Genomic DNA, 26,146 nt, shown 5'->3' on the forward strand with positions numbered 1-26,146 from the left:
CCCCCGGCACCCCCTCAGCCACGTTGGCACCCCTGCAGCTCCCCCGCCTCCGGCGCCCCCTCTCTAGCCACGTTGGCACCCCTGCAGCTCCCTGCATGCATCAAGCTAATCTCACCCCATGTATTTACAATTACTGGAAAATTCCTCATATTTTACTTCCTGACTTCACTTAGGTTTCAGCTTAGTCTCGTTTCCTCTTAGCAGCTGACCCTTTTCTTTCCACCGTGGTGTTTTCTGTTGCTCTCCGGCACTTTGCTTACGGTGTCTCCCCTCTCCGCTAACCTAAGCTCCGGATCACACACAGCCTTGTTTACTGCTGTTATCAGAAACGCCTAGAATAGTGCCAGGTACACAGTAGGAGCTTAATAAATATGTGCTGAGTAAAAGGAAGGAAAGGAGGGCAGGTGGGAGAGAAGGGTTGGAAGGGAGGAAACGAGCAGTTGGTATAGAACAGAAGTCAGAGGGCTCCGAGAAGGATGTTCAAGAAGAAACTGATGAGCCTTTTAAAACTAGTCGGGCGGGAAGGTTAGACGGTCCGAGGGGCAAAGGGAGAGCCCGGCGTTCCAATCTCAAAGTAGCAATTCTAATACCTGCCCTGAACCCCCGCTTGTCAGGTTTCTGTTGTCGGCGAGCACTGCTCTCTCTCAGTGGCGGAGACTGAGTAAGCCCGGACTGTATCTGCCTCTCCACGGACCCCCGCACTGCGCTGAAACGTTCGGAGGGCTGCCCGTGCTGCTTCTACACTTCCCACGGGCCAGGCCTCCACAGCCCAAAGGCCAACGACGAAACGGGCCAGGTGAGACTGCGGTGACTGGAAAAGCGTGTGCTCGGCCGAGAGAGACAGCTGCTGCTGTGCGTCCCCCGCAGGACGCGCGCCAAGTGTGCGAGCCGTCTGCGCTCCCTCCGAGGCGCCAATACCGGGGCTGTTCTAAACACTTCTTTTTAAAGTTTATTTACTTTTGAAAGAGAGAGAGAGGGAGTGAGAGAGCATGTACGAGCAGGGGGAGCGTGGAGAGAGAGGAGAGAGGGAGAGAGCGAATCCCAAGCAGGCTCCGAGCTGTCAGCATGGAACCTCACACGGGGCTCAAACTCATGAACTGTGAGATCAAGAGTCAGATGCATAACCAACTAAGCCACCCAGGCGACCCTAACATCTGGATTTCTATGGGAAACAGCCTAATTATGAAACATTAGCAACTAATTCAAAAACAACACAGCCTGTAAACCGGATCAAATAATCTACAGGCTGGCTATGCCACGAGAGGCCTCTGTCCAGAATCTGCTACAGGCAGAGCTCAGACCAAATCACGGCCAGCAGATGCAAACGTAAACGCTATAAACCTTGACGACACGTAAGCGATAAGAAGGAAAGCTTTAGTATGCTCCATAAAGTTCCTGATGTAAAGCTTACCAACAGAAAAACTAAACATGAATGACGTAATGGAACAGTGTGTGAAGTGAACAAAGAAAATTCATATATTTCATAGTGAAAGCATCAACAGAGACTATTTAAAATGGGCAAATCAAAATGAAGAAATACAACTTAGCACCCATTCTTCTCAGACAGGCAGACAGCCAGCAGAAGAGCGAGGAGCTGGGGCGGGGGTGCTGGGACCGGAAACGGTCCTTCCCACACCTCTTCTACTCCTTGAGATTCATTATGATGTCATCTGCTTTAATGTTTAAGGTTTACCATTTTCATTATGATGCACAGAGAGTTCCATAACAATAAACTTTTATAGTTTAAGTCTTTAAAAGACTGTTTGGAAACTATGGCTTCAACATGAGGGGGGAGAAAAAGCATCAAGATTAAACTATGGTCAATATAAGTAACTTCACAACTTCTAACATCATACATAATTTATGAAAAATAGATTCAAAATTTTTGAGAGAGAGAGAGAACACGAGCATGCACATGAGCAGGGAAGGGGCACAGTAAGAGAGAGTGCAGAGCCTGACACAGGGCTTGATCCCACAACCCTGGGATCATGAACCGAGGCCGAAATCAAGAGTCAGATTCTCAATCAACTGAGCCACCCAGGGGCCTGTCAAAAGCTTTAAAATTAGCAGAAAGGCATCTGCCATCTAAGGTTGTGTGGACGAGAAAGGGAAAAAAAAAATCTAAGAAATTCTTCTTCCCTAAAAACATCCTCACTAATCCCAGGACTCTGCCCCTTGCGTTGACACACGTGTCAAAATAACCTTGTACAACTTAGTCCAAGTGGACTGTATCTCTCAGACAGTGTTTGAAGCTCTTGACAGGACAACGGACGTTTCCTGATTTCGGTACAAAGGAAGTTTCGGTATTACTCATTTCTGATGGCTTTTAGGACAAGAAAAGTGGAAACGTACACGTGCTCGCCGGACTCCCGGGCTCCGCACGGAGCGGCGCCGACCGGCAGAGTCTGAGCAGAAGCCAGGAAGGGGGTGGACTGATGAGCGCCGCGGGCTCAAAGAAACGCAGGCTCGCGGGCCGTGAAGTCCAGGAACGACGGGGGAAAGTGATCCGGAGCGTCGTGAGCCGTGCCATCTACACCCCTGCGTGTCCTCCTCCCACAGGACGGGCCCCTGGACATCCGCTGGCCACAGAGCTGCCGGGGAGCAAGCGCGGCGCCTACACACCTGGGTGCGGGAAACCAACAGGGCAGGCCCAGGGGCCCAGAACGCGGAAAAAACGACCAGAGATCAGTAAGGCTTTAATATAAAAACGAAAAACAAAACTATTACTCCAAGTATGTCCTTCAGGAAGCTGACCTTGACTGCTCTCACACAGGTCACTGCCACGACACTAATTTGGGTGACGAGAGGGGACAGGTCTCTTTTGGAACTCTCTTTGAGGCTTGACTAGCAGTCACTGATTAACTGGGACGAGCAGGGTAAGTGTTTTCAGTGGTTAGTTGTATACATTCCAGTGTAATGAAGATTTCTGGTAAAGAAAAGATATATCAAAATATACGTACATATGTATTTCATTCTAATTAATTTCAAATTTAGGATTTGCAAGATTAGCACAAAGAACACTTGTGTGCCCCTCACAAATTCATCAGCTGTTAACATTTTGCCCACTTCGCTTTATTACTTTTTTCCCCTCTGTATTTTTCTTTTCCCTAAAACCTTTGAAAATAAATCACAGAACCATCTTTCAGGATGTATTTCCTAAGAGCAAAGACATTCACTTACATAATCACAGTACGATTATCAAAATGAGAAAATTTAACACGTACAAAGTACAATTATCTAATCTACAGAGCTCAAATGCTGCCAACTGTCCCAATAATGTCCTTAGACATTATCATTTGTTTTGTGATCTAGGATCTGACCTGAGATCACACAATGTGACCTTACGTAAGCCCCACTAATTCTGGAGCAGTTAGCCTGTCAGGCCTGGTCTCCCACAACGCTGGCATCGTGGAGAGCACAGGCAGCTGAGTCACGGAAGGGCCCTCGTTCTGGGAAACCTCGGGTCTGCTGGACAGTCGTGCACGGAGAGACCCACTGCCGGGCGCGTTGGCGGAAACACCCCACATGGGACACGGTATTCTTCAGGGAGTCACACCAGCAAACTGCTCGTCTGTAATCCCATGACTGACAATATCAACCTTGATCATGTGGTTCAAGTTCTCCACTGTACAGTCACCATTTCTTGCTTTGTTATTAATACATAATTTGTGGACTCTTTCAACTAAAGAAACCTCCTACTTCCTTTCCCATAAAACTTTCACTCATTAGTTTTAGCATCTACTGATGATCTTGCTTGAATCACTGACTACCATGATGGGTGAAAAATGATTTTTCTAACCCCTTCATTCTTGTAAATTTATTAACTGACACTGTACACGAAGCAGAAGTTTTTCCTTACACTCATGTATTTACTTATTTACTAGAAGTAAGGATTCTTCTTCAATTCAGTAAGTCTACAGGCCATTATGTCTTCGTATCAAAGAACCCCCGACACAGGAACACGGAGCCCCGGCAAGCGCGTTCCCGTGTCCTTTGCCGTGCCCTCACCGTTGACTTCCTGCCTTCTGGACAAGATCTTCCATTTTGTACCCTCCCCACAGCAGGCCGGGAATCGGCCACTCTTCCACATGCTGGATTCTTCCAGTAAAAGATGCTTTTTCACTTTTTACTTAAGGATTATTTTAGGGTGGCTTTTGTTTTTTAGAGTTTATTTATGTCTTTAGAAGAGAGAGAACACACAAGAAGGGGAAGGGCAGAGAGAGGGGGAGAGAAAGAATCCCAAGCATGCTATGAGCTGAGAGCTGATAGCATGGAGCCTGACACAGGGCTCGAACTCACAAACCGTGAGATCATGACCTGAGACAAAATCAAGAGATGCTTAACTGACTGAGCCACCCAGGTACCTCTTCAAGTTTTTATTTTGAGAGAGAGAAAGCAAGCACAAGTTGGGGAGAAGGGGAAGCGAGGGAGAGGGAGAATCCCAAGCAGGCTTTGTGCTGTCAGCGTGGAACTCGATGTGGGGCTCGAGCCCATGACACATGAGATCATGACCTAAGCCAAAATCCAGAGTTGGACACTTAACCCATGGAGCCCCCAGGCGCCCAGAAGACGGCTCTTTAGCCAAGATCTGGTCTCCAGGTGTGCTCAGTGCTAACATACCCTGCTTGTAGGCCTGGTCAGCAGAAGCAGCTGGTGGATACATAGTATTTACAAGTTATATCCAATTTAAGGAAAAAAATATACTTCTGGCCAAAAACATATTACAGCATTTGGCCAACCCATATTTAACAGAAATATCCAGCCAAAAAAAATCCCTGTCAGTGAAGTGCTCTTAATTACTGGGTTAATTTTTCCTTATAAACTTTGTATAAATTCTCCTCCTACACTTATAAATCTTCCAATTTTATGGAAACAAAGCACACATAAAACTAATTTGATCCCTTACGGTTTAAAAGTCAAAGTTAGGAGAACCTCTTTCCCAATGATAAAAGAGAATTTAACAAAGCTCAAGAATAATTTAGTATTTTAAAAATAAGAGAATACAGGGAGCTGGTTCTTTTCTTCTAATATAACAAAAAATACTAAAATCAAAATCGCAAATTGATCGGAGCAGAGAAACTAACCTGCTTACACCACTCGCTCCTTCACCAGCCCCGCCCCACCGTGGGGGCCCTGGGAACACCGGAGGGCGCCGCTCCCGGGTGAACTCTGGGTGCCCGCACAGCACTGTGCGGCGGGGCAGACAGGCTGAGGACGAGCAGTGGGACACAACACACTCTGAAGTTCTTTTTATTTCCCTAAACCTGTTTCTCAGCTCATTCCATTTTATCACAGACTCTCTTACGTAGTGTCATTTAGCATGACCAGCATTTATTAAGTACCTGCTGTACTCCTAGAGCTGAGCTAGGGGTTGCCTCCAAATGCATCTCTCGGACCCACAGGGAAGCCCTTCAAGCCCTCTTTGCCCCGTCGCCTCTTCCCCTTCGGCCCGCCGCTTCCCCACCCTGTACGGACCTCACGGGACGCACAGGATCAGTTCAGCCTCCTTCTTGACACGATCCCCACGCTGCTTATGCTCACACCACACGTGAGCCCTCGCACCACTCATTCTGCCCTTACGGTTTAACCCCTTTCCTTCAGTCCATAAAGTCTCAAACATCTTGCATGTGAAAAAACTTCATCTTTTTTAAAAACTCAAGCATCTACGAGAAAAGCCATTCCTCTCACTTACTCTGCTCACTGGCCCTTTTCCCTCTCCTCACCAAAACACGAGTTCACGGGGACTCTCTCCCGTCCTCCCCAGCTGCCCGAGTCCGGCCCCGTGCCCGTTCTCGCACGGACGGACCACCGGAACGGCCCATTCACCTGGTCTCTGACTTCCCTTTCACACAGCCCGTCCTCACCTCCCTCCTACCCAGGGCTGCCAGAATGCGCTTTAGAAAACCCAAAACAAACCAAACGTCTCCCACACTTAAAAGTCTAGGACTTCTGTCTAAATGTTAAAATCTAAGCCTTCATGGAATACAAGGCCCTCTGCCATCTGGCTCCTGTCTCAGCTGTAGCTGTAGAAATCCTCATCCCCGCTGAGCCCCGCCGCCCCGCCATCTTTATCAGTGGTACCTGGACTCCAGACCCTGCCGTCAGTCACGACGGTTCCGCGCTTGCGCTGCCCCATCTTTTGCACTCCCATGCTCCCTTCCTGGCTCAGTGTATTCCTTTTTCTCCTCATTTAAAAAATTTTCATCCCCGCAGATTTAACATCCAGCGTTATATCAGTTTCAGGTGTACGAGACAGCGATTCACTGACCCACTGACTCATCCGTCCGGATCTAGCTCACGAACTGCTTCCTCTCTGTTAAGTCTTCCCGACCGCCACTGCGGCTAGAGTCGGTCAGTCCCCTTGGGACGGCCCTTCCCCGTGTGTTCACCTCTGCGGCAGCACATCACACCTGATAATGTGTCTGCCCCCCTTTCTAAACTGTCAGCTCCTTGAGGTCAGTGGTTGCTTTTTAATCCATCGTCGTATCCCCTGTGCCTATGATTCCAACACGTGTTCAAGAAAGGAAATTAAAAGGTAGAATACAGAATGAAACTATGACCTCAAACAAATAACAGAAGCATGAACACTGACACACGCCCCCACCTGGTAACTAACGGTCTTCTTCCCGTCGCTTCCAGTCTGAGGGACAGTCAGCGGGCCAGACACCACCCAGACATCTTCAAACCTCTCCGTCAGTTCTCGGCAGTACATCTCCATTCTGAAAAGCAAAGCAAACTCTCACAGACACAAATACAGAAAAGCGAACCAACCACTACCGAACCCCTAGGACAGAGATCAGGAATACTGAACTGCACAAAGGAGCAGGAACAAGACACTGTCGCACAAAACAGCTGAGCGTAGAAGCAAGCACTGTGGCACATCTTTCCTGCAGAAAACTTGAAAATTACACACGTTCATACAATGACCTACATTTTCCTGTGTGTGTACTGAGTACATATTTCAGAACTGAAATTTTGTTTTCTCTTCTCCTTTATCTTTCTGCGTTGTAGTTCTCCATCTTTTTTCAAGAGTTATACATCATTTCACCAAGCTGATACACCTTAGTTACTTAGCCATGCCTCCTGTGGGGGGCATGGGTTCATCCTAACATTTCTTACATAAGGCAGCATTCCCTAGGATAAACTTCAAGGGCCAGAACTACTTTACTGAAAACATATCTTAGTAACACTTGATTATATGCAACAGCAGTATTTTTAATGGGATTGTGCCAATTTACTCTATAAACTCCAAAAAATGACACTGTAGTTTCACAACAATCCTTTCCACACTGGGATTTATCACTGAAATGGTTGCTAATTCACTAGATGAAAATGGCGAGTAGTTAGTTTAATATGCACTTTCTTACACTGCAGTTGGGAGAGATTTATGAGAAATTACAATGTATGTCATCATCCCTCAGGTTCCGGATCTAAAAATTAAAATCGATGGTACTGTACTTCACAGCAAATATGCTTAATTATCAGGTAAATTTTCCTCCCAAAAAAAATTTCCCTTAGGACAGGAAAATCTCAAGTTCTTCTACAGGTATGCAACCAGCCAAACACAAAGGAAACTGGAAGACAAATATCCCAGGTCTTCAACAAATAATTAGCAAGGACAAAAAAAAAAAAAAAAAAAAGAAGGAAAAGAAAAGAAAAAGAATTAGAAGGGAAACCTACAGATCAAACGAATATTAAATGAACATATCACCCAAATCTATATGTGGACCCTGTGTGAATTCTGATTCAAACCAATCAACCAGAAAAAAAAGATTAAAGACAGAGGAAACTTGAACACTTAACTGTAAAATCGGTACTAAGGAATTACTGCTAAATTTTTAGGGGTAATAATGAAACTTTGCTTCCATTTTTTAAAAATCCTTATCGCTTAGGGGCACCTGAGTGCCTCAGTTGGTTACACATCTGACTCTTGATTTTGGCTCAGGTCATGATCTCACAGTTCATGAGTCTGAGCCCTGCGTCGGGCTCCCCACTAACAGCATGGAGCCTGCTTGGGATTCCCTCTCTCCCCCTGTCTCTAAATAAATAAATGAAGTTATTTTAAAAATCCTTATCTTCTAAAGGTACACATGAGAACACTGATAGGTAAGACAGTACAGCTGTCACCTGCTTGAAACACTGCGTGGGGGGCGAGCGTGTAGACAAGACAAACGCGGAGCTCTGGCTGTGACCGCTAAAGGCCTTCCAGTGTGGGGTGTTCCCCGAATTGTTTTAACCACGAGTACTGTTTGGCGAAGATGCAACAGCCCAGAAGGACCTCAATCGGTGCTAGTTTTAGACGCTTAGAGAGACCCCCTGACAGAACTAGCGAGGTGTCAGAACCCTGAAGAAGGCCCACATGGTTGGTTTTGTTCCTAAGTTTATGTATTTATCTTGAGAGACGTGCATGTGTGCACAACCGAGGAAGGAGCAGAGGAAGAGGGAGAGAGAGAGTCCCAAGCTGACGGCATGTAGCCCGACACGGGCCTTGATCTCACCAACCGTGAGATCATGACTTGATCCGAAATCAGGACGCTCAACCGACCGAGCCACAGAGGCACCCCTCCAAACTGGGTAATTTGATAGTTAGGTTCTGTCAAAAACTGGTTAACAGTTATGTTCAACTGTCCCAAAACTTCAAAAAAAAAAAAAAAAACCTCAGCAACTCTTGAAATACAAGTAGAAAAACACTGGTGTACTCTGGACATACTCCAAAATTTCTTAATGCCTCTATAATATTTTGAGTACTTTCTTCCAAAATTGGACTTCTGACCAGTGCAAATACGGTCAAGCAGCCGCTGGCTTTGAAGCGTGAACTCCCACAGAGACTGTACTCCCGACACCGCACGGGCCGCGGGGCCAAAGCACTTACCGTCAGCAGCGTCAGCCTTTGATAAAGAAAGAGAAACAGCTGACGGACGCACTAGCACATTCTCCGGGCGCATCGTTCATGTCCCACAGAACCACACTGTGCACCCCTCCTCCCTCACCTGTTCCAGTATCCAGCATTATTATCAAAATTCTGAGGCACAATATTAGAAAGGTAGAAGGTTTCAGCCATGGCTTGCTGTGAAAAGAAATAAAAATAGTAACCTGCACAGAAATGCCTTCCTCTTTCAGATTTTACAGAGACACAAAAAACCAGGTCCTTACACATTAGCTCTAGGCAATTACAGTGACTACTTGTTTAAATAAAGGAAAGCACAGTTATCCCAGGTCAGAAAGCCCAATACAGATTATTCCAAATAGGGACTATAACAGAATAAGCAGTTTGGTATGCTGGCTTTCTCTACAATTCTTAAAATTCAAACCTTTATACAGACTCTAAGAACAAAGTTTCCACTGTAAAGCTAAAGGGTAAGTGTTCGGCCCCTGGCAAAGAGTTTCTCCATGAAGAAACCTTATGTAAATAATATAATACAAACATTTTAGTAAAGTGACAGAATGCCTTGTTCCTCTGAATTTCTGGCCCCCATGTGTTCACTCATTTTGCACTTCTGACCCAATACAAGGCTGTCATTGCGTTTCCTTCCACTGATCTGTATTAACTGCCAAAGCCACAAGCACCTTCTCTTCAAGCAACGGTTCCCAACCTTGAACGCACACTGAGAGAGCTCTAAGATACTGGTGCCGGGGTCCCACCCCCTAGAGTTTCGGATTTAACTGCTCTGGGTCTGGGCATCACGATTTTTTAAAACATCCCAAGGTGATCATGAGTTTCTAAAGCTAAAAACCACTACCTTAATGACAACAGTCACCAAAATTGATGCAATAAATGTCCATGTTATAAAAGACACTTCTCTCCTTCTTTACTAGAGAACTTATCCAAAAGTAAAGAACACTAGAAATACATGACAGCTAAGTGTGATCTGTGATTCACTACTGAATAGAGGGTCAAAGGAAGCTGCACAGAACACAATCACAACAATCTGGCAAATCTGAGCATGAACTGTAAATTAGAGATTACTAGGTACAAATATTCAAAAATACACACGCTTCTTGGTATAATGATACTCTTGTCATACATACAAATATCCTCATTTCTTAGACGATACAATCTCCTGAGCAACGTCTATTTAGGGATAAAGTGTTATGATGTCTGCAACTCAGCGCTGATGTTGAAACAGATTTTCGATACATACGTATGTAAGCATACATAAAGAAAATGTATCAAAATGTATTTGCTGCACGATCTTTTCCATTTTTCTACAGATAAAAATGTGTTGGTTGTTCTCTCAACTTTTCTACAGGTCTGAAATCTTTCAAGTAAACAAATATATAAATAGCTTCTAGGGGTCCTCCAGTTCTTTTACATAGCATTTAGTTTTACTTTCCAACCTGTTTAAGAATGTCTCACCATCTGAGCAAAAAGAAAAAAAAAGAATTAAAGTCAGGAAGAAAACTACAAAATAGGCGTATAGGAGCCCTCAGATACTACGGTTTGACTCCTATTCCCTTAACGTGCCAGCCCCATGGTGTGCAGACCGCCAGCCCCGTACCCCCATCCCCGCAAAAATATGCCTACAGATGAAAATTTGTTGTTTCCTGCCGGCGCCATGTGTCCTCGGGACCACCCACTCCCAACATAGTCCTCATTGAAGGCACTGAAGGTTGCAGGGATGTTGGGATCAGGCTTGAATTTACAATGTTTTCTGTCCGCATCACCTAGAGAAAAACACACAAAATGGGTTTGTGACCAGTGAATAAATATTCCTGAAGATTCTCTAAGCAAGGCAAGCGGTCTGCTCCTGGCTAGTATCTCTCTGAGTAGCCAGTACTAAGTGAGTGTGTGCATGTCTCAAGTTCCTGAGATAGTTCGGATGCCTCATCTGAATTTAGCAAGGACCAGTCCAGGAAAGAATGCTCTTCCCACAGTGCGGCTATCTCACGTTCTTGTTTCTAGCCTTTCAGACTATTGGAGAAAAATCGCTGGGGCAATATTTAAGTTAAATTATGACCAAATAGCTGAACTATATAGAAAGCAGGCTACTAAATAAATTCTTTTTTTTTAAAGACCTTCATGTATTGTATTGTATGCAACTTACTTGATAAGTTTATATGTACTGAAATAATGGATATATATAGACACAAAACAATTTGTCCTGGGCAGGCATAGCCTCAGGGAGGGTGAAAGTGTCTCTGATATCTTGCTTGCTGCCTCTTAAACCATGACAAAACAAACATTTAGGTTATGAGTTCAACCCAGAAATTCCTGAAACAAAATATCTGAGTACGACTTGGGAGAGAAAACAGCTCAATTTTATTTACATGCTGACACCACCAGAATAGTTTGCCACAATGGATACCACCAAACGCTAACACTACACTTTCCGCTGCCATCAGGCCAGATCTTGTTAAGCTGCAAAAATGATGGGGATAAATGAAACATATGCAGGCTGCTATTCAAAAAAGTTTAAAATGGAGACCAATGAGGTCACTGATTCCAATGTCTTCTCATTCAGCCAGAAAAATGTTAAATGGTCAGATCCCAAGACTCAGAATAAATTACCTACTACCTAGCTTTTTACAGCCCTGTCATAAAGAAAAAAATAACAGAAGAGTTGTTAGTAAACTTCTCTCAAGTGTCATTACCACTGGAATCACTTCTTTGAAAGCCTGGTTATCTTGAAAATTCATTTGTAGGAATTCCTGAAAGCCGAGGAGGAAGACGCCTTCCTTGAGACAGATATAAATTAGCTTCTATCAGGGCTCTGCAGGCATTGCCAGTGGAAGACTACGCTGAACCCAGCTCAGGACCCAGCTCAGGACGTAAGGACTTTATCTACACAGGCTACATGGCTTTGGGCTGTAAGTGTGCATGATGGCCAGTAGGTGGCCTCAACTTCTCTGCAACAAATTTTTTGTTTTCCTTTTGACCCTCTTCTGCTCCTGGCCAAGACAATCTCCCGCACAGGCCCTGATGGTGAGCAGGCAGGCTGGTTCTGGTTCACCCACCCTCCCACAGGGCGCCCTCTGGGGCCCAGGCTAATGTGGGAGAGTCTCCTAGGAGACAAGGTCTCCCTACAAAGGTGCGGAACCAGAAGTAATGTGACTTGGTTTACCAGGACCGTCCTTACCTCTCTGGATTCTAGCTCCCCCCGAAATAGTAGCTTGGCAATCCACTACTATCATGTTGACTCTTTTGTGTGTGTGTGACTTTTTTCTACATACTTCTTACCTACTACTACTAACACTGCCTGTCGTTTTTTTAGCAGAGTTAATCTGAGTAATTTTGTGTGTCATTATGGAAAACAGAAGACTCTTTAGACTAAAATCAAGAAAATGTCACGTATACTGCTTCCTGTTCTCAAGTATTATTTTACCTCCTCAAATTACACAGCTCCCAGGACTTACAACATGAAATGCCTTGCTCTTCTTACATGCCTCGGAAAATGGTAATTTAATCAGATAAAATTAGAAAAACCGAAATTCCTTACATCTTGGGAAAAGTCATGTATTTAAAGGAAATTCATTAGGCTTGAGACTAAATTAAGTGAGTTTCTCTTGATGTAAATCGCTAATCAACTCTCAACGGCTATGATAAAGTTTCCAACTCCGCGAGTGTCCTAGCCGCTAGCAGTCCAAGGCTTCCGCTATCTGTTGGTTGGTTTGACTCTAGAGTCACAAACATAGCACACGCTGGAAAGCAAAGGAGAAATAATGTGTGGGCCTACGGCAAATTAAAAGCCAAATGAAATATGAATAAACAAATATGACAAAAATACCTTATTACGTAAAAGAACTCCCACAAATCAATTCAAAAACCCACATCCCAACTGAAAATGGTAACAATAACTGATGACGAAGGAATAATTCACAAAATACTAACTTTCACTGGGAACCAATAAATGGAAATAAAATCAGCTATTAAATTGGTAAAGCTCAATAATGCTCATTATGGGTGACAAAGACAGAACAAGTCTTTAATGGCAGATACCGTACGCTGGAATACACAGAAACCATCCTAACATTAAATATCACCTTAAATACAGAAACATACCGAGTCTCAAAAAACACACAGACTCACACACCTGCCTATCTCTCCAGTCTCATTTCACACATTCTCCCTTGCTCTGGCCACTCTGGCCTTCTTTTAGTTAGTTCCCTAACGGAACCAAACTGATCACATTGGGCCTTCAAAAGACGCAAGTGCGTTTTTCTCTCTGTCTGGAATGCTCCTGTCCACACACCATCGCCCACCCAACTCCTCTGCCTAGATAACAAACAGCCATCCACCCTCCAGGTCACTTTCTTAAAGGGAGAACTCTCGCTAATCAAAATCAAGTTCTCCTCCATCACCTCTCATCACATTCTTTACTGCTCCTCATTTATCCTAACCCAAGTTTCAATCGCGTGTCCCTTGGAACAATCATTACCGAAAGCAAGTGTCCATACAGGGTCATTGGTTTGATGGGTCAACCCACCCACCACCGGACTCCAAGTGCCACGAACACGGAGACCACCTGCTCCGGTCCCAGGCTCTGCACCATGCCAGATACATGGCAGGCACTTCAAAATACTCGCGGCGGTAATGACTGAGTGGTGCCAGTTGTAGCAACACTTAGGACAGACCTTCCAACTCCTGTCAGGATATGGAGCCTCTCAGCCCCTGAGGAAGCTGGGAAGCGTCTGGGGCTCCTTGGCTACCAGGGAGGTCCATTTACCTAAGTGAGGCCTACAAACATCACTATTTCCTAAATGTGCTATCATGTGGAAAAAGTTGACTCAACAGTCTTCGTTATTCTACATCTGGAAACATCTTTCATCAATGCCGTCACTTCTAACCACCTACCCATTATCTTGCTTTTGGATATATGTTCAAGAACCCATCTGGGCACCCGCTTTGACTGATCATATGACAAGGCATGATTAGTGTAATGTCTAGTCTCTGTTCCAGTTAAAGGGACTCCAAACTGTTCCAAGAGAGCTTTTTCTGCACAACCTAAAAATAAAAAATGGGGGATGGGGGACAAAAATAACAAAAGGTTAGTGACTTACAAGGAACTGAAAATGATAAGTAAAGGGGGAGGGGTGAGACTTACCAAAGACTGGCTCAAAAGTCTAATCAACCAGATCTCATTTTGCAATTACAACATAACCTTGGTTTGCGAGCATAATTTGTTCTGGACACATGCTTGTAATCCAAAGGAATACTACTTGGCAATGAGAAAGAATGAAATCATGCCATTTGTGGCAATGTGGATGAAACTGCAGGTATTACGCTAAGTGAAACGTCAGTCTGTATATGGAACTCAAGAAACTTAACAAGACCATGAAGGAAGGGAAAGCGTAAAAAATAGTTACAGAGGGAGGGAGGCAAACCATAAGAGACTCATATACAGAGAACAAACTGAGGGTTGATGGGGGGGATGAGAGAGAAGGGAAATGGGTGAAGGGCATGGAGAGGGCACTTGCTGGGATGAGCACTGGGTGTTTTATGTAAGCGATGAGTCATGGGAATCTACCCACAAAGCCAAGAGCACACTGTATACACTGTATGTTAGCCAACTTGACAATAAATTATATTCAAAAAACTAATAAAATTTTTAAAAAAGCATTTGTTGATCAAAATGAATGTCCAGAACCATTGGCTCAGTTGTGATCATGTGACATTTGGCGTCAGTAGGACTCCGATCGCAAGACTCGGATCGCAAGACATTGCTCGTTTGTCAAGTTAAATGTATTAGAAGTCTTATTAGCCCATCTTGCAGGACACTTGCAGAACAAGTGACTCGGGGTCCAAGGTTTTACTGTACTTCCGAGGCAGAGGAAAGAGACCTCAGACGTCGCCAATAGTCGTGCCGTTTTATCAACGTAAACTGCCGCTGTCTCTTTAACTTTTAAATAACGGGGGCGCTGGGTGGCAGAGTCGGTTAAGCATCCAGCTTCAGCTCAGGTCATGATCTGACGGTTTGTAAGTTCCAGCCCCACGTCGGGGTCTGTGCTGACAGCTCAGAGCCTGGAGCCTGCTTTGGATTCTGTGTCTCCCTCTCTCTGTGCCCCTCCCCTGCTTGCGCTGCCTCTCTCTCTCAAAAATAATAAAAAAACATTAAAAAAATTTTTTTAATTAAGAATTTTAAAAAATTAAATAAAGATCTGATCTTACTGGGCTTTCACACCAAATGCCCAAAGATCTGCCCCATCAAGTGCTGTGAATTCAAAAGTGGCAAAGAAAAACCACGTCGTTACTAGCCACTGACGACGGAACGGGAAAGAGCCTACCTCGTTACATTTTAAGAGCTAGCTAAGAGCCAGCGCGGGGACAAAAGCACCGCCTGTTACAGAGTATAGAAGACCGGCGTCCCCTGATCTTCTACGACATTCTGGAACCCCAGCCCAACAGCGGGACGCCCCGGACCATCCTTCCTGGTGGGGGAGACCAGGCACGCGGGCAGCGCGCGTCCGCTGCCCCCTCTCGATGCCTTCTCGGGGTCTGCGGCGCCCCGGGCCGGTCTCTTGCTGGATGCCAGCTACCGGAAGGAGCGGTTCCGTTGGCACGTGGGGCAAGCGTAAAAAAACGGGCACGAGCTCGTTGTCACGGTTCAACATAAGGCACACCGGGAGGCCGCGCCAGGCCGGCTCAGCCGCCAGGGCATCGGGCCCGAGCGTCGGCCGTGCGCGCAGCTCCTTCGAGAAGCGGACCCCCGCGCGGCGCGGCCACCGCACCCCGCCACCGGCACCACTCGTCCGCTCCGGGCACTTTCCCACAGCAACCCGCCCCTCTCCTCCGGTCGCTGGGCTCGCCTGTGGCTTTGCCAGAGCTGGCCTGTCCTCAGCTGCTAATTCTCTGCCTTTTTTTTTTTTTTTCGGATTATTGCGGGTGCTCTCCGTCTGGACGAGGACAAAATGAGGACAGTTGGCTAACGCGTCTGCGAGAGCTCCGCAGAGTTAACGACCTGACGGAGGTCACGGACACGAAAACACGTGTGACAAACACTTCGGCGGGAGAAGGTGAGAAAACGAAGATGGAGGGATATAGGCAGGCGGCAGCCCGGGGCACGCGCGGCCCGGGAGGGAACCCGGCCCGAACGCGGGCCGGGAAGGCAGAGCAGGCCGACACTTACCGTCGGGCTCCCTCCCCGCCAGCGCGGCCTCAGCGCCGGGACCCCGCAGCAGCCGCACGGCCGTGAACCCACCTCCCGCCGCGCCCACCACAGCTCCGGCCACGAAGGCGCTCAGAAGGCGCCGGGAGCCCCGGAGGCGGGAAGCAGCACTTCCCGCGGCCATCTTCCCCGAAGGCCCCGCCCTCCGCGGCGGCGCACGCGCACACCTGCACGCTCGCCGGAAAGCCAATCGGGACCGCAGGACCAAGACACGCATGCGCAGCCCCGGGCCGCCCGTAGCCTCTCCGGAGCCAACAGACGGGACGGCGCAGGCGCACACCCTCCCGCGCTGAGCGCCTTGGGAGCCCCCTGGTGACAAGTCTGGAGGCCCAGGTGTATCCCCGCTCCACCCCGCGTCCCGTGGATCCGGAAGATATGGATTAATTTGTTTATATATATAAACAATAAAATAATTGTGAAGATGATTCGACCATAGGCTTCTGGCGAGGATTAAAGATTATCATGTAGAGGGGCGCCTGGGCGGTTCAGTGGGTCAAGCGTCTGACTTCGGCTCTGGTCACGGTCTTGCTGATCTTGCCGGCGTGAGTTCGAGCCCCGCGTCAGGCTCTGTGCTGACAGCTGGGAGCCTGGAGCCTGCTTCGGATTCTGTGTCTCCCTTGCTCTCTGCCCCTCCTCTGCTTGCGCTCTCTGTTAAAACTGAATAAACGTTAAACATTTTTTTAATGAAATAAAGATTACCATGTGGAGTTTAGGGAAGAACCTGGGGTGTCGTTAAGTGCTCTGTAAACGTCAGTAATTTTTACTTAGTCCTATTTTATGTTGACAAAGTATAAATCCAGACTGCTGAATGCCTGCTGACCAAGTATGGAGATGGTTTATACACTTCCCCTCAAAATAAACTTTGCAGCGCAATCAAGAGCCCTCCATGTGGCCTTAAGCCGGAGGCCTTTTCCCAACATCCAGCTAAGGAAGCAAGGACGTTGTTTTGACAGCTTCCAGATTCCAGGCCCCCTCCCCAGGAATACCTATTATAAAGTGGTTCTGTACATTCAGTCCCCTACCTGTGATCCTAATTGGTTGAGCTAGGTCAACCAGAATCTTTCCAGGGATGGTGGATCTGGAAGTGTCTCTCCAGGTAGCAGAGCTGTGACGTCTGAAAGTCTGGCTTCCTGCTACGTGGACAAAGGAGCAGATACATCTGGCTTTGCACGAAGCCAGAGGGGAAAACGCTGAGACATAAGTGAAGCGGCTGCAGTGCTGTGACCCCAGCTTCCAAGACTCCTGAAGCCCAGTCACATCTTGCCTTCACCCAAAGCTTGCCTGGCCCTTTGCCCCAGGAACCTTCCAGCAAAACCCCCTTTTTGTTCAACGGCTTCTATCATTTGCAACCAAGAGTCCTGACAAATACAACCAGACAATGCTGGTGTAACTGTAGGTTTCAAAGCTACCTCAGTTTTTTACCAGAATTTACTATATACATTCGTTTAAGAGGGGTTTGCTTGTCAAGGCCCTCTCCTAAGTGCCACATGCCGTGTTAAACACAGAACAAGAGATAAACGGTAGGTGGTGTTTCCTCATCTAGATCCTGTATGCGGAAACAAGTGAACCCCACGTTTGGCCCCAACAAGTCGAGAACTGGAAGTAAGGGCTGTCTGACTGCAGGGTAGGGTATCTCCCGCTGGGCCAGTTTGCCCACTTTTAAGATGAAGCGATAGGACCAGTAGTTATTATTATTTTTTTAAATTTATTTTTGAGAGACAGAAAGAGACAGTGCAAGCAGGGCAGGGTCAGAGAGAGAGGGAGACACAGAATCTGAAGACAGGCTCCAGGCTCTGAGCTGTCAGCACAGAGCCCAACGCAGGGCTCAAACCCCCGACAAACTGGGAGATTGTGACCTGAGCTGAAGTCAGACACTTAACTGACTGAGCCACCCAGGTGCCCCGGACCAGTAGTTTTTAAACTGTAACCAGGGAACCCACAGTGTTCCACAGGGGTACTTGAGACTGAAGGGAAGGCGTGGTAGGGCAGGCTTAATGGCCCCCGAGCCCTCTTCTACTTGCTCACTTGAGCAAGCCTGTTCTTAGAAATCAGCGTCTGTGTCCAGTTTCTTTGGGTGAAAGAATACCTTTGCTGAAGGGGAAGTGTGACCAGATGACGCCTCTGGCCCAACCCCCCAGCATTTCTAGCTTTAAGGTCCCCATTCAACCAGGTTAGCCCTGCTCTCCTTCTCTGTGCTTACCACTAGGGACATTCACTAATAAATGGTGAACTATGTAAATGTGAAAGAGTAAAATGGACCAACAGCTGGGCAGTTGGTCCCAGAATAAAGGGTCCCTTCATCAAAAATTGTTCTCTAAGATTTCCAGGCAGGTTGTTTAATCTTCTGAAGGCATGAAAAGAAAGGTACTGACCCTACCAGGAGGATTCAGAGCTGGGGTTTCTCCACGTAGCCATTATTAGTCCCGGGCCAAGAAAATCTTCTGTGACTGTGGAAAACAGGGAGGTGATTTCTGGGGCTTTCCTGCTTCTTTGTTAGGCACCAGAGACGATCACTATTTTATTCACAGGGCATCATGTTTCCATCTAGGGAGAAAAGTCAGGAACTCCAAAACATTGAGACCTGGCTTGCTGATTCAGATCTGGAGCAGGGGGCCCCTACCTGTGTTATTCTGTAGGGACCCTGGTACTCAGAAACGGCAGAGCCTGTGTTCTGCAGTAATCCTGCAAAACACTCATTTTCTAGGCTCCCCAGCTCCACTGACGAAAATACTGCCCAGGGTTGTCTGCAAAGCGTAAAACTGGGGGGAGTGGGTAAAACTTGGAGATGTGGTTAAAGTTCCTGCAGGAACTTAGCCCAAGTCCCAGAAGAGTCCGTGTAGAAGCCCAGTGTCTGCAACTAGGTCCTGAGCTCCCGAAGGCCAGAAAAGAAGGCGTGTGCTGCGCTCTGGGGCACCAGGGGGCCAGGGTAGACCAGGGGCTCAGCCACTGCCAACGCCACGCACACCGAGCGAGCGGGAGGGGTGGCCGAGTCGGCCCTGGAAGTGGAGCGCACCGCTGTATTTATTTGTCAGCCTTGTCAGTGGGAGGACACCGTTGTATTTATTTCTAATTCCCGTGAAACGAAACCTCAGTCCCCTGCCGCGTGATTAAGAGAGACAACACGGTAGTTTTATTATTATTATTTTATTTTCATATACAAAAAGATAAAACTTGAAATAGCTCTAGATTTTTCCTCCTATTCTGTTGGGGTGTGGCTGCTTCTTCACACAGGGGGAAAAACTACATTCACATCGGTTTATTTGAGGACCCAGTGCTGAGTTCAAGCAGCAAAACCCCAACTTAGCAGATCTAATTTCAAACTTGACACTCATTTCTAAAATTACCACAGTAAAAAGGAACAAAGATCCACTGCAAATGAATGAACTATGATACAATGTTCTTTCCAAAATGTCTTCATTTTGCAACTGTAATTACACGGATGTCTGCTTTAGGCCATTCTAGATGTGTGCATGTATATAATATATAGATGTGTGTGTGTGGACTTCATGTATATAGATATGTATACATATAAAAGTCCACACACTTTCCAGATCCAGACAGGGTAACAACACCAAGCTTAACTGTGTGTGTGTGTGTGTGTGTGTGTGTGTGTGTGTGTGTGTATTTTAAACATGATACTTTAGTATTACTTTTGTTAATTCAGTAGTATAAGCTATTTCTGTTCTACAAATTTTTTTATTTTATAGCTACAAGGGTGAAAAGTGACCTATTACATTTACAGCTCACATATCCGGGTATACAAACAGTACTTACTGAATTTGAGCCAAAAACTAGAAAGAAATCTGCATCGTTAGCACTTGAAGAGCTCCCTCAGTTCCACAGCCTTAAGTTGTACACAAGCTACGTTTCCAGAGTTTGCAAGTACTCATTGTTTTAAACTGCAAGACACGGGTGAATCCAAACTTTTAATTACAACTGTTATATACAAGTTAGGTAACACAGCTCGGTAAGACTTTGCTATCCATCCTAAACCCAACACACACATTCTCCACTAAGATAGATAAGTCCTTGGGATCTTCCTTCTTTTCCTTACAAACAATGTACAAATTTAGAAGTAGCTGGTAAAACGGACACGTAAGATGGCAAATGAGAGGTGACATTTTCTGTTGGTTCCAAAGTTGGTCCTGCAAATACTGTATTCTGCTGTGTTAACTGTGTGTCTGTTACATGCAGAAGCTCTTTTCACAAGAATTGACATCAAACTCAAGGGAAGTTAAATTTACAGTACTGTAAAGTTATCAGATTCGAGGACAAATGTGAAAGTATGAACAGGTGAAGAATCCGGCCCTTTGACGCTACCATTAAGATCATGTCAAATTCATAAGCAGATTCTTTCGTACAGTTGAAAGACGGCATTGTGTGGCTTTGCGGCACGGAGCGGAATCTGGAGGGACGCTCTATTCTGCGGTAACCCTCACCCTCAGCTCTTAAGTACCACTCAGTTTTCTTTGCATTTTTACAGAACTCTAGGAAAAAACAAAACGGGGGGAAAAGCTGCTGGCATTTTCACAATCCCTCCCCTCCCAGGAGGTCTTAACGTTTCCAGATGAGGTCTCCTGAGAGCAGGAGTCTCCGCGAGGTCACGGCTCTCAGACCGCCTCTGAGGGCGACGGGGACGCTTTCCGAACCAAAACCCGGATGCTGCCTAATCTTTTCTGCTCTCACCTCTGCCATTGCTGGTAACGTTCGAACGAGCGCATTATCCCTTATGGAGAAATTATTTGGCTAAACATGCACTCAGCTCATGGCAGGGCTCTGAGAAAACCCCACTCGGGCTGAAGCACCTGCAGGGACTCCAGTCAACAGTCCGCGGACCGGGGCAGAGGCCACACCTCCGCGGGCGGATCAGAACCACGGGGTCGCACTGACCTTGGCCTTCCCCCCCGTCAGCACGGCGGCCCGCAGGCGGCCCGTACGCCACGGCTGAGTTGCCACTTTACTCTCGGTCTGCCGTCTGTGCCCCAGAGACAAAAATTCAGATGTGGTGACTGCTGGTTAATTAAACTTCTTGAACTGGTAAAAAAAGGCTCTTTAAAAATATATATATATTTATTTATTTAAAATACATCAAAATGACAAACAGCCACATCCGCAAGGCCTAAGTTCACAGCGACATACGCTACAGACGTCTTCCCAAAATGCACAGTGGTGGATGGTGGGTTTTTTAATCCTGCCATTTAAAGGAATGTTCTACATTTGAGTTTCAATGGCTGGGAATGTGTTACAAAGAGCTCATCTTTGGAACCCGTTTGCGTGCAAGACCAGCCAATTGGATCGCTTTGCCTATGCAGACATGAGAATACTGAAAACGGCAGAATTCAAAGAGGAACCCAGGAAGCACCGTTCAGGGGACACTCGGGACCCATCCCGCCACAGTGCAGGGGAGAGCCGGCCGGGAGCCCCCCCCATCAGTGCTCGGGAAGAGGCTCAGTGGGAAACAAGTCAGTGCCCGTACTTGGCAGGGGTCCTGCGTGTGCATGTTCCAAGCCTGCAGTCCCGGGAGGGCCCGGATGGTGACACTGCTCAACAAGAGGTCTGAGGTAACTGGTTCTCACGACACCTGGGGCACAGAACTGTGTCCGGAAATTAGAGCTGGGAGAAAGGAAAAGGCTGGGGTTTCGGGCTAGAAAAGACAAGTAGAAAAAAGCTTACAGCAGTTGCTTTTGGGGGCAGGCAGGTGACAAAAACAAAGGCACAACAGAATTACATTCCAAGACGCGCGGCTGGAGGAACGAGAAGCGCTCTCTCCCGGGGAGCAGGCACAGGAGCGGCGGGCTGGGTCCCGAAGTGCAGCGGGCTGCTGAAACTAAATGTACTCCAAGTATAAAAGGGGTCCAAGGGCAAAACTGCACTCCGGACCAGACTGAATAAAAAGCGCAGCTCGTTTAAAATGACACATTAGGGACTCCCCTGACAAAGCCGTCCCAACCCGTGTCCTTCTGAGCACAGCAGCAGGGGTCTGGCGAGCAGGCCTTCAGCCGGGCCCCGGTACTGGCAGTGACCATGCGAAGACTTAGCTCCATTATTCACCGGCCCTGTGTCCCCATCAAAAAGCCTCACCCAAATAACCATCCGCTTCCTGCCCCAAAATAGGAAGGCTAACATGACAACTGCCACCCAGAGCCACGGCAGTCCTGCCAACCGCTGCCGGAAGAGTGGGAAGGGCTGAGGACAGCTAGGAGATGCCCTCTGGCCCAGGCCCTTAGCTCCTGAGGCTCCTGGTTGTGACTCGCTAGACAAACGCACGTCCAGGAGGCCCCAGCCAGAGAGGACACCATGCACCTGGCAGCTCCCCATTTAACCTGACTGCTGTGTCCACACACCACCCCCCTTCGCTGAATAGTTCCTAAACTGAAAATTCTGTCTTCAGAACTGGATGATTTGGTCCTACATAATTCAGTGTTGTGCATCGCTCAAATCACCAAACTCTCGTTTCAAGTGTTTACAGCCTGAATCTGACTCGTCCCACCCCAATCCACACTCCCATATAATTTCGGGTCCTCAAAATGCCCTCACACGACCACAGCCGATGGCAGGAACGCACCACCAGCTCCCTTCCGACTTCAGGACCCTTCTTGAAGAAGAAATCGCAGGAGGAAGCGCATACCGCAGGCTCCGCCTCCCACCTGCCGGGGGCGGAGCCAAAGCGTCACCGTCCTACGCGGCCCCACGCGGGGTTCTGGCCAAACGAGACCCACGCCGGCCTCCCACCCGCCAGCGTATCAGAGAGTCCACAGAGCACCGGGAGAAGGGCTCACACCACCGCACTCCAGTGTACATCTATCCTGAAACGTAAAGCTCATCACTCTGATTACAAAATCATTCTCATCAAACTCACTAGACTTTATAAAAATAATCTGTGGCATAAAACAATCTCCACACTGTGCAGAAGAATCTGTCAGGTGATATAACTAAATATATATGTAGAGCTATAGATTTTTTTAAAGTAAAATTTCAAGTGTCATATCTCTATCATATAACCTACTCTTGTATTTACAGAGCTACCTAACAACATTCCGACGCAAACGTGATTGGGAGAAACAGAGAATGATCCCATGCCCAACCAACAGCAGAAATTCCCAGGACTCAAGACAGAACTCGTTCGTTTGTAAAAACAAAAAACAAAAACAAAAAACAAAAAACAAAACAGAACAAACACCATCCTCACCTGCCTAAAAAGCATCCACTAATAACGGGTCATAGTTTTCCTAACTGTGAGCTCAAAAATGTAAACTTTGCAAAGAAGCGGAACAGTTCCCGCAGACGTCCGGGAGAGCGCGCGTCCGAACCACCTGCTGCGCGCACACGTGCCCACGCGAACGCCTCTCCGGGGCCCTGTGGATGGCGTGCCGCGGTTCTCACAAGCGCGCTGGCTCCGGACGGTCCACAGACGCCCCGGGGAGGAGGGGCAGCCCGGGGCCCGTGCCCTCACACCGGCACGTGGACACCATGCGCTTCGACTCATGAAGAAACATCACTTGTATCACCTCTACGAGCTACCGTGGGAGCAAATAAAGTATCAGCAGTTTGGCACGACAGGGAGACACGGAGGACCCCAGTCACAGAGCCCTCTTCATTCACACCTGGAAGATACAGTCACAACAATGTAAAAGCTTGGTAAAATTTAAGTAGTGGTAAATCCTTTAAATTCAAAATCTCGTCCAAACCAAAGATTATAATGGACCCATATTGAGTATAAAATAGGAAGATTCAAATTATCCCTCTAGATAATTTGGAGCTTTATTTGCTGAGTTTATGGGTCTTTTTTGACCCACAGTTTTTAAAATGTAGCTGAGTCAACTGAATTAATTTCCAAGGGGAGCATCTTCAGTTTCTTTTTGCTACAAAACTAAATCATTATCTTAAAAAACTATTCCAAGCCTTCTAAAGGTTTGGGATACATTCATAGGTGGATTGCTGGTTACAAATCAACTACAAGAACCATACTAGACAACCACGCATATAACCCTGAATTCATCTTATCTAGACTGAGGAGAAAAAGAGTTCCTCAGCGGCATCACCAGGCCTGTTTCTTCCCCTAAAACATCACTGCTGATAAACACTCGACCGCGTCATTACTAGGCTCAACTCCTATTCGCTACCGTCTTAGTAGTTCAGCTTTTACAAACAGCCACTAACCAAGGAATTCATGGCACCCAAAAGAGAAGAAAAGCCACTTTGCGCTCTGTCCTTTCTGGCTGTTCACCCTGGATGGGGGGGTGAGAGGGGGGCATCGGTGAGTAAATTTACTGTGCTTCTTGGAAAGGGGTGGTCTAGGGGGCCCTTGAAATGTGAACTGGGTCTGGCCAGCCCTTCCAAGATGAGCCATGAAGACCCCAGCAGGCTACTGCAGTAGCGGAGACTGAGGACCAAACGGCCTTAACTCCTGGGAAACGGTTTCCAATTCAGATCCTCATCGAGCGAGCCAAGGTCTGAGGATTAATGCGTGGCCGCTCGACAGCCAGGACCCATGCTAAACCCTCACGTGACCTCACACACACTCACCGCACTGCTAACCACCAAATCCCATGTCACCGATGTGCTGGGAACCACACTGCATCCTAAGAAAGGCAGAATCCCATTTGCAGGAGGGCCCCTCAGTCCTCTTATCCCAGATGGCACAGCCGCCTCCCTACCCTCATGGCTCAGAGCCACAGGGACCACGTGACAGGCCTTCTGAGCTACACACCCCAAGTGCACGCGTGTGTGAGCGTGCGCGCGCGCACACACACACACACACACACACACACACAGAGCAGGGCTTGCCACCAAAGAAACCCCTCACACACAGCCCGAGCGCTCAGTGCGGAGCGTAGGGACAGCAAGGAGCAAGAGCGCGGCAGCTGGAGAGAAAGGTAACCTCGCAGAACTGCAGGAGCACCTGCTCTGCCCTCCAAAGCAGGACAGACAAGCATGGCCGGACTGGCCCGGCCCTGGGGCAGTGCAGGAACGGGCTCAGGGGCCGGGAGGGGACAGATCCTTCACGGGGCTGCGGATACGGGAGCAGGAGGCCCAGGCCACTCGGAGCCGTTCTGACCTGACAAGATCTGTCTTGTTCCACACCCAGGCCCAAGCCTAGACCCAGAGGGATTTGCAGTCAGCCACGGCTAGCGCGCCAGGCAGCACCGGCCCCTCCAGGCACGACGACTGTGGGACCGACGGGACACGGAGGCCATGCTGACAAGGAGGGCGGGTGATGCTCGCCCCCCTTCACGGCCACGCCCCCCTCCCTGCTGACAACGTCCACCGACAGCCCTCCCGGATCCTGGGAGGGACCAACGGTGCCCGGAGGAAACCTGGACGCCGCCAGTCACTAAGGGCTCTGTCCAGAGCCCGTCAGTGAGAGTTCTTTGCAGGACACTGTGACACAGTGACTTCTTCCATCTCCTGCCCGCTCCCGCATCTCTCTGGCTCAGAATGTCGTCCCAGTGAGCATGTTACTTTCAGAGAACACACTCTCCCCCCAGACCACCCTGCAGCCAGGGGGCTGTGTGGATGGAGGAACACTAGAAAGGAAGGAACAGGGGCCCCTGGCCACTTCCCCCCTGACTTGGCCACCCTCCCACCCCAGATGGGGCAGCCTCTCCCACGGGCAGGGAACATGAGGCCAGACTCCGTTCCCACCAGTCTCCACGGGAGCTTGGGAGGCGAAGGGGAGCAGTTCTCCGAGCTCCCCGGAAGTGGACGGTGCATGGATCGTGGAGAGGAGCATGGGCAGAGCCCTGAACCTAAAAAAACACAAACCAGAGCTCCACATGGTTCGCTCCCCAAAGAATACATGACAGCCAATGGATGCTTTATCTGAGGCCAAAGACCCAACGGGTGCACCCTGGAAAAGGATCTTTCTCCTGTTTCTGCCACGGGCAGCAGTGAGGGATGCCGCAGGATGGGCACGCTTTACGACACAGCACGAGGGGAGGCGGCCTGAAGCCCAGAGTGCTGGCCCCCCAACCCCCCCCAGGAGAGCTGGCCCCTAGGCCCCCCACCAGGAGAGCCAGGTCCCAGGCCCCCCACCAGGAGAG

General features: G+C 47.9%; 1 protein-coding gene and 1 long non-coding RNA gene across 7 annotated transcripts in view; both read right to left on the bottom strand.

The window, feature by feature from the left end:
- The window catches only part of LOC115292439, a 5,233-nt gene extending 2,647 nt beyond the window's left edge, over nt 1-2,586 (bottom strand). Inside the window, exon 1 of the long non-coding RNA XR_003908995.1 lies at nt 2,353-2,586. This is a non-coding gene — a long non-coding RNA (uncharacterized LOC115292439). The remainder of the gene's footprint in view (nt 1-2,352) is intronic.
- Nucleotides 1-16,245, bottom strand: part of EXOG (exo/endonuclease G) — a 61,212-nt gene extending 44,967 nt beyond the window's left edge. For 5 of the 6 annotated variants that reach the window (XM_029940551.1, XM_029940550.1, XM_029940549.1 and 2 more), the window contains exons 1-5: nt 16,065-16,245; nt 13,793-13,942; nt 10,526-10,665; nt 8,991-9,067; nt 6,605-6,719 (exon numbers count right to left, since the gene is read on the bottom strand). In XM_029940551.1, coding sequence (XP_029796411.1) covers nt 6,605-6,719; nt 8,991-9,067; nt 10,526-10,665; nt 13,793-13,942; nt 16,065-16,227 — 645 coding nt within the window. In that variant the 5' untranslated portion in view covers nt 16,228-16,245. The remainder of the gene's footprint in view (nt 1-6,604; nt 6,720-8,990; nt 9,068-10,525; nt 10,666-13,792; nt 13,943-16,064) is intronic. The other variant, XM_029940553.1, reaches the window with a different exon arrangement.
- Nucleotides 16,246-26,146: the final 9,901 nt, after the last annotated feature.

Source organism: Suricata suricatta, chromosome 5, assembly GCF_006229205.1.
Source record: "Suricata suricatta isolate VVHF042 chromosome 5, meerkat_22Aug2017_6uvM2_HiC, whole genome shotgun sequence".
Taxonomy (NCBI): Eukaryota; Metazoa; Chordata; class Mammalia; order Carnivora; family Herpestidae; genus Suricata; species Suricata suricatta.